Source organism: Procambarus clarkii, chromosome 37 (genome assembly GCF_040958095.1).
Source record: "Procambarus clarkii isolate CNS0578487 chromosome 37, FALCON_Pclarkii_2.0, whole genome shotgun sequence".
Taxonomy (NCBI): domain Eukaryota; kingdom Metazoa; phylum Arthropoda; class Malacostraca; order Decapoda; family Cambaridae; genus Procambarus; species Procambarus clarkii.
In genome coordinates this window covers 24,261,921-24,276,739 of record NC_091186.1, presented here as the reverse complement: position 1 = coordinate 24,276,739, position 14,819 = coordinate 24,261,921, and the positions used below count along the sequence as shown (strand labels likewise).

At 41.4% G+C, this 14,819-nt stretch overlaps 1 protein-coding gene across 2 annotated transcripts; it reads left to right on the top strand.

Annotated features, from left to right (window-relative positions):
- The first annotated feature begins 145 nt into the window (after positions 1 to 145).
- Positions 146 to 13,026, top strand: LOC123765830 (uncharacterized). Of its 2 annotated transcripts, none has more exons than XM_045754621.2 (7): positions 146 to 1,401; positions 3,938 to 4,093; positions 4,864 to 5,001; positions 5,456 to 5,632; positions 6,242 to 6,490; positions 9,380 to 9,463; positions 12,026 to 13,026. In XM_045754621.2, the coding sequence occupies exons 2-7, from the start codon at positions 3,992 to 3,994 to the stop codon at positions 12,167 to 12,169; spliced, it is 894 nt and encodes a 297-aa protein (XP_045610577.1). In that variant the 5' UTR covers positions 146 to 1,401; positions 3,938 to 3,991; the 3' UTR covers positions 12,170 to 13,026. The 2 variants fall into 2 exon arrangements, with proteins under 2 accessions (XP_045610577.1, XP_045610576.1); XM_045754620.2 differs by lacking the exon at positions 146 to 1,401 and adding an exon at positions 1,536 to 3,108.
- Positions 13,027 to 14,819: the final 1,793 nt, after the last annotated feature.

Below are 14,819 nucleotides of genomic sequence, written 5' to 3'. Positions count from 1 at the left end.
ATTTCATTTGAAATAAAGAAAGGAGAGAACGCAGGAGAAATAATACCAAGGGAAAAGTGGCGTTTAAATGAGGACGCAGCTTAGTGCCTCGCATTGTTTATTTTCTGGCACCTGTTTGGCCTTTTCTCCCGAACACAAACAGTCAAAATCAGAGAATGTGAAAGTTCTGATTTTGATTTTCACAGAACTCTGAAAGTTCTTCCGTAGTTCTGACCGTTAACGTCCAGTCCCAAATCCTTATCCTGATCCCTTCCCTGTGCTATATAGTCGTAATGGCTTAGTGCTTCTCCTGATAGCTTCCTTCCTTCCTCCTTCCGTAGTTCTGTGAAACCGCAACACTTGCTATGAAAGCCGCTGTAACGAATGGTCGTCTAATTAAGGTAAGAGGTTGTATGAAGTATTGTCTGTGGGGTCTTGGTGCTGCAGATTGCGTCTATACCGACACACCTGTAGCCTCAGTTTTTGAAGGGGGAAGAGAAGGGAACTGTCAGAAGAGAATGCGCCAAGCCATTATGACTATATGACGCTTGGAAGGGATCAGGATAAGGATTTGGGATGGGACGGAGGGAAGAAATGGTGCCCAACCACTTGGACGGTTGGGGATTGAACGCCGACCTGCATGAAGCGAGACCGTCGCTCTACCGTCCAGTCCAAGTGGTTGGAGTGGAGAGAATATTTCCCGTCAATACTCCTCCGCCGAACAGCGTTCTAAAACAAGAGACTGAAGTAATGAAGAACAACAAGTATTCCTTTGCACATGTACTTCCCTGGAAGTGAATTCTAAATATTTTTTCCAGCAGGTAGACGAAGCTACTATATATATATTATCACACCAATAGATGGCGGTAAATCGTAATATTTACTAACTGCAAACCGGACTAGGACAGGGCTTCGTACCTGGTTGTCGAAATATATAGTTCATTTTCTTCCTTACTTTAGTATTAATCACCGAAAAACAGGTTTAAATATAAACTGGTATGTTAAATATAAATTTTAATTTTCTCTAATAAATTATATGAAATTAGTGGAGTAACACTAGAGGTGAGAAGAGGCTCACCACTGGGGTCGCCAGACGTCAATTGAATGACTGTCTGGTAATTGACGTCTGGTGACCTTAATGGACATCTGTTGACGCCAGTGGTGACCATCTTCTCATGCTGTACATTAACGGCGGTGGAGCCCACACCGCCGTCTCCTAGGACTGCCCAACAAGGCAGGGAGGGCTGAAAAAGATGTCAGAAGCAAGACCTACCACTATATCCGCCCGAATGCAGAGTTCAACATTCCAGTCGTCAGTGTTCCCTGCGCTGCCAAGCAACAAGGACTCCTCCGGACGAGGAGGAGGACTCCAAGGACACCACAGCCCACCTCTCCCAGGACCCAGGATGAACGGAATATAACGTAGGTTTGCATATACATATTTGGGTGATAGGACACAGAGTTGTGATTTGTATTATATTTATTTAGTCTGTTACAACTGTCGGTTTGTTGGAGACATGTATTGTGATAGCCGAGACGAAGCCTGGAGCACGGGAGCTCGAGTGAGGCCGGGGGTACAGAGCTCGGATGGGGGCGGGGTGAGTGCATAGAGCATGGAGCTCTGAATGCGGGCTGGGTCAAAGAGCTCGAATGCGGGAGGAGAGCGTTTTTTTCTAAACCTCTTTAGAAAGCTTTTGAAGAAATTCTGAGGTAGTCTCGTCAAGCACAAGACTAAATTGGAGAAGGTTTAGAGGTTTGCCACCAGACTCCAAATAATACCAAAATCCCGATCACACACGCAGTATGAGTGAGAGGAAAAGGTTCTGTAGTTCGAGGGGGGGGGGGTCTATATCGTCTGTACATAACCAAGGATCCCGAGTTCGATTCTCGCTGCAGGATCGAGACGATTGGGCACCCTTTTTTTCCCTGATGCCTGTTTTATAATCCTTCCAGCTTGGTACCTTTTTGATAATTGCTTTACTTTCATCTGATAACTTGGGCTGGCCGGTAGAGCGACGGTCTCGCTTCTTGCAGGTTTGCGTTCAATTCCAAAGTGGCTAGGCACCATTTCCTTCCCCCGTCCCATCCCTTATCCTGATCCCTTCCAAGTGCTATGTGGTCGTAATGGCTTGGTGCTTTCTGGTAGTTCCCTTACCTTCCCCTTCATGCCATATTTCACCCGATGCTTTTGTTCTCCGGGCATTAAAATGTACCCAGGGGTAAGGCAACTAGCTGTTGTGGGTTGCATCCTACATGAAGTTTACAATTGGCCTAGGGAAACCCTTGATAAGCTTAAGTGCAAGCTTCCTGTCCCCCCAACCTGTGACGAAAGTCATGGCCTCATGTCTCCGTTTTTTTTCTAAATTGGAAACACATTGGCTCTCTTCCGACTTTCAGAAAATTTTCCCAGTTTCCAGTGACTTGTATACACCGTAGAAAGCGACCTTCGTGGGGGCTTCTGTTCCGTTCTGTTCCAGGTAAGATTTTGTCCGGTCGCAGTCCTAGTAGTGTCCAGTTTCAGCAAATGCCTTCTTTAACTTGATACAAAGAAAACCGAGAGGACAAAAGTAGAAGTTGGAGAGGCAAACAAGTCTAAAAAGTGACAGGGAAAACTCGTACGCTGTTAAGCAGTGAGAGCAGTGGAAGCCACAGCTGTTCTCAACGTTAATGTCAGATGCGACACGGAATATGAATGCCAGACGAGCACAATAACGTCTCCGTAGTCACTAATAGGGAAGTACATATAGGTGAAGACACCGCCCAGCCGAGTCAGCGCCGCCCTGGGCCGCTCCCTGCTGACGTGGGCCGCACCGGGAAAACTCCACATTATTAAATATCAAACCACACTTCCTACACGGTAACATTATATAGTTGACGGTAACAGTGTGCTGTAGACGCAACAGTGGTAGTTCCAAACAGGTGTTTGACAGGTGACAACTAAGTTCCGTAATCCGTAGCATAATTCCGTCACCAGGAACATCATTAGAGCGGCTTTGATGTGACCAGGAGCCACCTCCCACACACACACGCAGGGTTCCACTCTGGCCCAGCACACACACGGGGACAAGCGATTAGCACACAAGCCGCATTACACTCTCGGCCATGGTCTGGACCGTCCATTCACACAAGGTAAGTTACAACTCTACCTGCGCGAAAGATAAAGTTGAAAGGTCTAGCATACTCTCCCGAGATGTAACATCTTGCACTCACCCCCGGCACATCTCCTGTGCCAGGTGAGTACGACGGGCTCACCATAGACCGTGCTGCTTGGAACTTTTCGTAGAGTAGCTGCTGAATCTTAAAGCAACAAAAACTTGCACTAACAGCCAGAAGTAACAATGATACAACTATAATTTAAAAAAAGGTATAATGACTAATAATTACAATTAATTTTGTTTAATTAAAAAATTATAAGATAATGGTCAAATTGTAGTGGTTACAGAAGTACACTGTCATACGTTCAAAAACTGAACCTTACAGTTCATTTAGCTGAGCAAGTGAACTTGTTTTGCTAAATCTTGTGAAATTAGTCTAGTTTCGTCTCAGTGATTCAAACACGCTATGATGATAAAAGTTTACTAATAAATTCATTAAATTTGAAAGTATAATGAGGGTAATTAACAAAGTGAAAGTTTTACCCTGGGAAAAATAACTTGATAATATCAACATAAGTTAACAATGCACGATATAGAAGAGTTAATAAGTAATTAACAAAAGAAGCCACCAAGCCGAGGAGACTATGCAAGAAGACTTAATATTAGTGTTACCAGGGCAGAGCGAGGTACCCAGTATCAGATTTTCGACAGCATGCTTATTGCTTTAGAAACTTTTACTTTTGTACGTGGGAGCTAAAACTGTCAATGTAAACACAAGGGCCGGTCAGTACACTACATTCACAAGTGTACACAATTTTTTTTATAGCAATACATAATCATTAAGAATTTGACTGCTATGGCAGGTATCTGGCGGGCGGCAGCACCGGACAGTGCCCAGATGGACGATCGTGGCGGTGATGGCAGCCGCGTCGACGGCAGCTGCTCTCGCCTTCCTCTTCCTGTGGCAGACCACGACCCAAGTCTACCCCGTTACCAAGTTCGAGGACAAACTTAAGGAGGTGTGTGCCATCTGGAGGCTGGGGATGGGGGGCGGGGAGGTGCTGGTGGCGGGGAGGGGGTGGGGCGGGGAGGTGCTGGTGGCGGGGAGGGGGTGGGGCGGGGAGGTGCTGGTGGCGGGGAGGGGGTGGGGCGGGGAGGTGCTGATGGCGAGGAGGAGGGGTTGGACGGACCCAACCACTTGGTCTAGACGGTAGAGATTGATTTATGAAGATTAAGCCACCCAAGAGGTGGCATGGGCATGAATAGCCCATTAGGACGGTAGAGCTATGGCCTCTTCATGTAGACTGTGGTTAAATCCCCAACCGTCCTAGTGGTTGGGCACCAGTCCTTGCACCCCCCCCCGTCCCATCCCAACTCCTTATCCCGATCCTTTCAAAGTGCTATATAGTTGTTATGGATTGGCGCTTTTTTTGACGGGAGACATCTCCCGTCACGCAGGGTGCAGGCGCACCTCCACAGATCTCCAGTATCAGCTCTTGATACTGGTAATGGCTCAAAAGGGCCACCACCTACGGGCTATTCATGCCCGTGCCACCTTTTGGGTGGCTTAATCTTCATCAATCAATCAATGGCGCTTTTTCCCTATAGTTTCATTCTTTCCTATTCCCCCCCCCCCTCACCACCATACATGCATACAACAGAATCCTGGCATCATCACTGCCTCAACACTACAAATGACTTTACCCAATCAATCATAGCAGACTATCAGAGCACCATCGTGACCATATCAGTAGGACAGACTCGATGTGAGTACCTCATGCTCCCACAGGTGTGCGCGAACCCTCGCCTGCCTATGTTGGAGTACCGGGGAGTAGAGAGCTTCTTCCAGTACCTCACCAACCCTGATGACGACCACTGCTACTCCTGGGTAGAGTTTGGCGGAGAGAAGATCCCAATCGCATCCCAGGTCAGTCAGTCCCTACGTCCTACCCCCATTTTCTCTCTTTCTAAGTTCTTTACATTCATTCTACGCGCTTTCAGTTCCCATTGTAACGTATTAATTGTATATAAATAAAGGCTCCCCTAACCCAAAATATAAATATTGTGCCCTCATCTAACCTATAAATTACATAGCCTTCCCGGTTTGGTGCCTTCTTTTGATAATTACTTACTAACCTATAAATTAAGACTTAACTTTACATATCCCATGTGAAGCTCCCATAACCTATACTTTACCAAATCTATAAAGAATACCTAGCCTAATACGTATGTTATCTTGGAACTAACAAGTCCAATGGTGAATATTCGTAATATCGTTGACACGTTGACTACTGACTTCAACAGAGTCAGTTATGTTGTATTAGTAACAGAGTAGAACTAATTTGTTGAGGCCAGAGTGACGGGAGTGTTGACTTCAACAGAGCGAGAAGGAGTGTACGGATGAAGTCCGGAAGACTAAGTACATCTGCTTTAACGAGGAGTACGAGATGACGCTGGACCCGTGCCTCGTGTACAGCTTCGCTAAGGACGCCGACAACCAGTTCGAGCGTGACATGCAGATGTTTAGCTGTGAGGTTCATGCCTTCGACCACGAAAGGGTGAGAGGCAGATAGTATGTTGACTAACGGCCGTGGATGGGTTTGATTAATTCAGTTGAGAGTGAAGTCCGTTGCCTGACACATTTTGAGAGGGGAGTGCAAGGGGGAACCTTTTGACAAGCCGCCAGCTTCCTGTTCCCGTTGAGGTCATTAGATGGATGGTGGCCTTGAGATAACTTAATGTATATCGTGTAAAGCTACTAATGTACCAGGGCATAACATAATTTGATCATTTATAATTCATTATGAATGTTAAAAAGGGGTCTAAACCAGCAGAACAGTTTAATGTGGGTAAAATTTAATACGAAGAGAAGCTAACATTAATTGAATTGTTAGGGATTTAAATGATTTACAAATGTTAATATTTAGGAAATCATGTTTTAGCAACGGTGACTATTATTTAATATTCACAATAACAACAAAACACAGGCTGACGTGTAGGATGCTGGAATGTAAATAATAGTGGTGACTATTAATTAGGTCCTTCTTGGCCTTTTTTTATTTTTTTTAACTGGTTGAGAAGTAGGTTTTAATTTTATTTTGGAGGTCATTCCAGCGTGTCATTTGACACGGCCCAATGCGTTTCCCCTGATATTGTGTGCATGTCAGGTGACGGAGGCAGAGCATGTGCAGCGGTCAGAGTTCTGGCGAGAGCACGCCTGGAACATCGCAGAGTTCCCCTACGACAAACCCGAGGAGGGAGGCAGTGTTGAGCGCCGCCGCTCCCTCGAGTACATCACCACTGCCCTCAGCCACACCGGTCGCCAGATAAAGTTCCTCAAGAGTGACATGGAAGGTCGCGAGTGGATTCTTCTAAAGCAGGTCATCGCCAATTTCCAGAATTTGGACGTGAGGCAGGTCAGTCCCATCTTGGCACGTTCTCCCCATGAACAAGAGTAGGGAATATCTCTCAAAGTCCAATCTCCTCCCTCTGTGTGTGTGTTCTGCACTTAACCTAACCTGCACTTAACCTGCACTTAAAGAGTACCAATGATGCAATCATTAGTCTCCTTGACATTATCTACTCAGCCCTTGACAAAAATGAGTTTCCGATTGGACTCTTCATTGACCTAAGAAAAGCCTTTGATACTGTTAATCACAACTACCTCTTACTTAAACTCCAGCATTATGGAATCCGAGGCCTTGCCCTTGACTACATCCGATCCTATCTTAGTGACAGACACCAATATGTAACCATCAATGATACAACTTCTTCCACTCTACCAATTACCGTTGGAGTGCCTCAGGGCAGCATCTTAGGACCTCTTCTATTTCTTATATATATATAAACGATCTGCCTAATGTCTCTAATATTCTCAAACCTATATTGTTTGCTGACGATACTACCCTTATCTACTCGAACCTCAACCCACATACACTAAATAATGTTGTGAATAATGAATTAAAAAAAGTCCACTTATGGATGTCAACGAACAAACTAACATTAAACATCGAAAAGACTTACTACATCTTATTTGGAAGCAAATCATCAAATGCAATTCAGCTACAGATAGACAACATTAACATCAGTAATAAAAATGATGGCAAGTTTCTTGGCCTATTCCTAGACAAGAGACTCAACTTCAGCACCCACATTCAACACATAACTAAGAAAGTCTCTAAGACAGTTGGTATACTCTCCAAAATCAGATATTATGTTCCTAACTCTGCTCTCCTCTCACTATATTATGCACTAATCTACCCCTATCTTAATTATGGTATCTGTGCATGGGGGTCTACCACTGCAAACCACCTTAAGCCCATCATCACACAGCAAAAATCTGCTATCAGAATAATAACTAACTCTGCTTTCAGACAACACTCAGCTCCCTTGTTTAAATCTCTAAACTTGCTAAATATTAACTCCCTCCACACATTCTCTTGTGTCAACTACATTTACAAAACCCTGTTCTTAAATGCAAACCATGCTCTGAAACTCTCCCTGGACAGATGTAATAGGACCCATTATCACCACACCAGAAATAAATATCTCTTTGATATCCCCAGGGTCAAACTTAATCTGTGTAAACACTCTATGCAAATTAAGGGACCTAGTCTATGGAACTCACTCCCTAGTGAATTGAAAAACTAAAACTTTTGCCTTATTTAAAAGCAAAACCAAAAAGTACCTAACTTCATCTATTTAGTTTCCTACACTGAGCTTTAAATTTGCTCTGTACCTAGTGGTACCCAATCTCCTAATTTTTATGTAATATCAAACAACCTTATCATTGTGTTCATTGCTGTCTTCTTTTATGTGCTAGCCATATGCTGTATTGTGACTACCAATTTTTGTCAACTACCATTCAAGCTGTCATTGCAATCAATCTTATATTGTTTCTGCTGTATTGTGCCTACCAATTTGTTGTCAACTACCATTTTAAGCTGTCATTGCAATCAATCATAGCTACCTATGTGCTTTAATATACTGTACCTATAATTTTCTCTCATCTTTTTTTTTTTCATTCCATGTAATCTGTTATCATTTTTTTGTCTATAAATTTTGCAAGTATTTACCTCCTTAACATTTTCTTAGATTAAGGACCTGCCCGAAACGCTGCGCGTGCTAGTGGCTTTACAAGACTGTAATTACCATATTTGTATCCTCACATTCCTTGTGTACATTCTTGTATATGCATAAATAAATAAATAAATAAATAAACCTTAGGCCGTTACTTTTGTGGGTGACTACTTATTGTGGGGTTGCATCCTCGGGAGAGTCTGTAGGGGTCCTGGGAAGAGTGGGGACCTCCATAAGCCTAAGTACTGTACAGACTTCCTATCTCTGAGAACAAGGATTATCATAAAAAATCACATAGCAGGATGGCTCGTTTTGTTCTACACAAATGGGTACATGAACAGGCGACTACCGACTCCTGTATAGCAGGCTGAGAACTTTACCATTCCATAGTTCATGGTAATCCTTATCCACTAGTTTCCTTGGAATACGACCTGCCAATCGTTTAACGACCAGGTACCCTATCGCCACTGGGTGAACAGGGGCGTACAGTTCAGGATTAGTGCTTAGTCAATCCTCCATGACCTGGATTGAACCTGGGCCAAATTGCTGGTGAGGTCAACTAGTAAAATTTTGCATGGATAATGGCCAAAATATATTTACTTAAACTCCGTTGATCAGATATCATGGCTGTGTAACTTTCCTATCAGTACTTGCTTAACAGAGTGTACTTTATTACTTACGTGTTGTGTTATAATTTAGCTATTCTGACGTTCAAATTCTTTGTTGAATTTGGTTTAAAAGTTGTCAGTGGAGGCGGCTTCCACAACTTCTTTCAGTGCATTCCATTTATAATTGATTATTCCATTTATTTGATTAACCTATAGGGGGGGGGGTGGAGGGAGAGTATTTCACCATAGGTTGATCTCTGTATTCTCTCTAGGTTGTATTTTTCCTATAGGAAATACAGGGAAAGAGTACTTCTTTACATTTGTTCAACTTGTTTGCATTTTCAGCTTCCAACTATGTATGGTCGTCCGACTTTATCTCGCTTTAAAGATGCTATCTTTGTTCACCTAGATTCCTGTCAGTATCTTGTGTTGTGATGATGATGACAATTGACAACACTTGTGATAAAGTCTTGTTGTAAGTACTGTACAGTAATAAGAAGTATTGAAGAGGCTTCAATACTTCTTCCAGGTTTAATGAGGGTTAAGAGGCTTTAATACAGGGTTAATGAGTTCCATACACAGCTGCCCAAGATAAAGACCACGGTTTCCTCTCCTCAGATTGGCGTAAGGCTCCACATCCCCGTCACTGTCAACCAGAAGAGTGGCGAAACTCGACATCAGTACTTTGCCAAGCTCTTCCAGGTAAGTATGTGCTGGTTGTCGCGCTCACAACACTACAACACTCTACTTCAGACAATACACACAAAAGATCCATATATATTTTTCACTGAAGGATACATATTTGGAAAAAAATGGAAACAGATGGAGAACAGGTTTAAGGAAAGGAGCAAGCAGGAAAAAACTAGAGCCAAATAAGGTCTAGATCTGTAAAATCAAAGTCAGATGTTGTAAATAAATCAAGCGATGAAGAATGACCCAGGAAGGGCAGGTATGGATGCACGGTAATGAAGATTTATTCAAGGGAGAAGGTGAAGGCAGGGAGCACTAGGGTAAGCGGGGCTGCTCTGGTATGAGTGTTGCCAGACAACGGAACAAGGACATTGGCAGTCTAGAGACAAATGTCGAGGCTGGCAGGGAGAGGGGTGGACATCAGCTGTAGCTATTAAAGGAGTAAAAGTGCCAATAAGTAGAGGGGAAGACAAGAGTGGAATTAAAGCTCAGAGAAGGTAGGGAACAGGATTTCTAAGGCAAATTCTCCCAACCAGAGGGGTGAGAGAATTTGCCTTAGGACCACCATCTTCAGTGGTCTTTGTGGGGACATGGGGAAACTGATGGCTTGTCAATGGTCCCCTCAATTATTTATGAAGATGAGGTGCTTAAATTGAGGTCTCGGTGATGAAGACGTTGAGACAACTCCAGGATAAGAAGCAGGAAAGACAGCAAGTTGAAAGATGCCTGAGAATCAGTATTAGGATATGTGCCATACATGAAGAGGTCAGGCACTGTATTTAAATGACTAGTGCAGCATTCTCTCTTTCCAAGGCTAAAGTCCAAAATGACCTAAGTGGAACCTCTATTAACGAGTTTAATCCGTTCTGGCACCGAGCTCGTTATCTGGAAAACTCGTCTTAAGAAACAAATTTCCCCATTTAAAATAAAGGAAATAAATTTAATCCGTTCCACTCCCAAAAACATCCATACTTGTATGACATTTTTTTATGTAAATATAATACCGCACATGTAATTATAAATGTTTTGTTATACTGTTTTAATGTTTACCTTATGAAGAGTAGTTGCTGACTTGAGGGAGACGATTGGGGAGGTGGGGAGGAGGCGAGGGGTTATGGTGTGGAAGGAGAATCCACCCGAGTCAGGCGGACACTCTCTTCTTGGGAATTTCACCCAAATTTCAATTCAAATGTCACACAAGGATGCGTTAGACCAGCACTAAATAAAAAAAAAACTACGTCGATTACACTCGTCGTGTCAACAATACAATGGTCTTACCACGAAGATACAATACAAGGCCGTTCTCCCAAATAGGCTATGTGGCTATTAGAGAAAACGGAAATTTCATGGCAAACATGTTTATACAGTACTAAATTATATAAGAAGCAGAGGACTATGGGAATGCACGCACATTGATATAGCTGGATTTGCCACAAAGTGGGGAAAACATTGTCTTGTATGTAATTATTACTGTACCTCTTTCTGATAGCTTAAGGAAGCCACTGGGTCTTGTATCTCACTACTGAGTCACAAAACTCGCAAGAGTCCTGTTAGACCTAACAGGTACCAGAGCCTCAAAGAAAAAGGGACTGTTATCACCCTTCACTGGAAAAGCATTCAGAAAGTCGGAGCCTCAGTCTACTGCTAGCTCCGATGGTCAATCCAGAGTACAACGACAAACTGATAAATCTGGTGGGGAGAAAATGAGTCAAGAAAGCCCAAACATGCATGACCATCACATAGTGCATACGAGCCTTTTGATCATCTGCAATAAGGGCTCCACACGGCAGAGGCAGCTGCCAATTGCCCACGTCTTTGGGGAGCACCAGGGCACACAGACAATCCTTCAGTGGAGAACAAGTACAACCAAGAACACCTGAAAGACGGAACTCGCTCACTGCTATTCAAGCATTTTCCCGGCTTAGTGCCTTTGATAATTACTTGCTTGCTTACTTCAAGCATTTGGGTTTGACAGAACCTATTTGAAGCCTTCGAATAGACATGTATACAACTTCTAGTTGTCTATAAAACTTTGCAGACTTTTTGGATGTTTTCATGGTGAGGGTGGCAAGGAGTTCCCTGCATTCTGTGCTTCTGAGGAGTGGGGAAGAGGGGGCACCAAATTCTGGATCTGATCCCGGTAGGCCAAACAGAACTTCTGGCGATGTCGCCCAGTAGTAGGGAGTCATTTAAGTGAGATGGTCTCAGGGAGGCACTAAGGGGCTCCTCCCAGAAACAGTGCAAGTCAAAGGCCCATGACAAAACTTAAAAGTATTGTACCAAAGCCGGGACAATGTATAGGGGGCAATTTCCTGGACAGAATATTTGATTCCCCTACACTGTGCATCTAGTTATATGAATGGTGAGGTGTGCAGTAGATATTTTACAGTACTGTATATAATGTTGAGGACATGGCACTGATATATGGATGTCATTTTGAATATCTTTACTCATCATTTCCTTTTCCAATAACTTATATATTTTCTGTTGGGAAGGCACTCAATTTCATAAAAATGGAAATTGTGGTACCGGTAATTAAAAAAATATATTTTAATATATTCATTTTTCATGTAGGTGTTCCAGGGTCTTCAGTGTGCAGGCTACAAATATGTGATGGGTCGAGCCGTGAGGTACTACAAGGGCAGCCTGAGAATACCTGAAATGGGTAACAAAACCTACTTTCCAGCCTATGAAGTCAACTGGGTCAAAATTCTTTAGTTGCCAGTCTCGCAAGACCTACTTCAGTCTACAAGGCAGATGCTGTAGTTCTACTACCAAGCCAACACAAATGATAATTCTAGAGCATCCATCAGAGCACTAAAATTATACTTATTTTTTATTATATTTATAGTAAGAAACAAGTCTTCTCAATCCAGTGGTACCATACACACACACACACACACGATTCTTTCTTTCATATTATCTGTAATAAACCCCTTCTGTACTTGTTCCCCTTCCAAAGAAATATTGAACATCTGTCCTCCTCTGATAACTATAGGCAATTAATGTCCATACATTCATCAGAAACTGAAGAAACAACAATGTTTCTTCACTTTCTGATGTATAGTTTGGACATCATATCTTCAGCCACGTATTGACTCGTAGTCTGTATTAAGGCTATTGCTCTAAACACATTATAATGTATACTCAAATATTTTAGTCATTTACTAATAGCTAACAAACTAGATACCTTTGACCTTTAAATTAATATACAAGAATAGTTACTTAATGACAGTGAAGTTGGTGGAAGCTATTCCGTACCGTACTTCTATTCGAGAGTAGTTCTGTTCTCTCTTCCTTCATGCCTCCAAAGATTTGACAATGTTCCAAAATGTTAAACTTTCTTATGAATAGCTTAGCAGAAAAGTACATCTTGAAATCACTAAATACTTGTACGAGTATATAATTATAATCAGTGTTAGGCTATTAATATTACCTTTTTATTGTATAAATGAACAATGTATTTAAATTTTTGTAAACCAAGTCGATTATAAATGTGCAACGATTTTATGAATTAAACATTTTGAATTTGTACAAATGTAAACAAATTTATGAATAAAGACTTCAAATTTCAATTGTCTACAAAAAATGCCTTTTATAATGAATATCCTCTTGAACACTCCAGGTTCTCTCAATACATTCAGCTTTAGTAAAAGATTGTACTTTTACAAGCACCGGCAAAATAAACATTCAACATGTACGACTCTCCTCCTATTGGTTAGCTTTAGTAGAGATAATTTTAAGCTCAAATACAGTATGAAGAACAATAGAGCAAGGTCAAATAGCTTGTAGAAATATTACCAGAGGTGTGACGACTTTAAGGAAACGTGATTAAACATTAACATTACCTAAACTTCACAATCATTGTTGCTTTCCCCTCTACCCACCACTTTAGGGGCTGTGCTAGCATAGAGATCAACAATATCTTTGGTCTAACTTTGACTATAATATTATACAAAAGAAGACATTCTTGAAAAAATATGATAAAGAAGCACTCAATTCTGCTGAAAATTCAGGTACAGTACTGTACAATAATATATACTATTGCAACATTCAATGCTTTCAAATTACTCATAACTTATAATTTCAAGGCTAATTATATATAAATAAAAAATTAGCCAAGCCTGAATTAATGTTATTGCTACATTGATGTGTGTAACCATTAATTTATCACTAACTGTATACATACAAGTTACTATCATCATTCTATACTATATTGCATAGGTCTACATTTTTATATTATAGACTACATATCAAATAAATATGATCCAACAGCAGACTACTATAATATAATTTCTAACAATGATTTGCAAATCAATTTCATCTAAACAGCTTTGAAAATGTTGTTAATGCTGAGCTGCTGTTAGACAAACAAGAGGAGACACGGCAAGTATATCCCCGCAAATACACAACATAATAATCATAATGGTTGTTACAACGTAAAAAAACAGTGGTTACACCGTTTACTTGTTGGTAATAATCACGGGTGTACTGTGACTCTTGTGGTGTATACTGGATTACAAAACTCACAATTATGTATATATTAATACACAACAAGAACAAAGTAGATTGGCATTGGAATGCATTGCTTTAAAAAAATAAAAACCCATCTTGTGATGATACAAATATCAACTCAACAATACTGACTACCCAAATCAATTCCTACTTTAAACATGGCAATACTTAACAATTTTAGCTTAATAACTAAGGTATACAATTAACAAATAAACATTGTTGTCGATGGACTTAGAAACTACATAACGCAGAAACTGCACTAGCAGACCCATGACAAGTCCTCAGCCAGTGGCATCCTCAGTAGGCATTACCAATGTCTGGCTGGCTGCTAAAAATGCTCATCATGTATAGACTGGGTGCCAACAATGCTCAACATGTATGGACTGGCTGCCAACAACACTCAACAGGCACTAGCCCGCTGCCAACATCACAGAACATGTAATCTTAATGTCATGTACAGTATAAATGATGAAAAAACTAATTGTATATAGTCATTCTGTTGTAATGGGGATACTTATGAAGAGCACAGAATGCTTCAGATACAGGCCGACTGAGATTCGTAAATACTGTTTACCAAGTTTCATAAATCCTATTTACCGAAATGCAATCAGGTTTACCGAGATTCATTAATCATGTCTACTGAGATTCATAACTCACGCCTACCAAGATTCATAAATCCCATTTACCGAGATTCATACAGCATGGAAATAACTTCTGTTGAATGTTGTTGGAAGTTCACCAGTTTAGAAGCAAGTATATTTTCTACCTGATAATATTACCAACAAAACTATCAACATTGGACATGCATCATGTGACAAACATATGCTGTGACTAACTTGGTAAGAAACTTTTT

Bases quoted from the DNA above. Each gene is read 5' to 3' on its own strand.
- LOC123765830 (XM_045754620.2), top strand. From the start codon at position 3,082: ATGGTCTGGACCGTCCATTCACACAAG. The intron at 5,002-5,455 runs GTCAGTCAGTCC...TGACTTCAACAG, and splicing joins AGATCCCAATCGCATCCCAG to AGCGAGAAGGAGTGTACGGA. The intron at 6,491-9,379 runs GTCAGTCCCATC...TCCTCTCCTCAG, and splicing joins AGAATTTGGACGTGAGGCAG to ATTGGCGTAAGGCTCCACAT.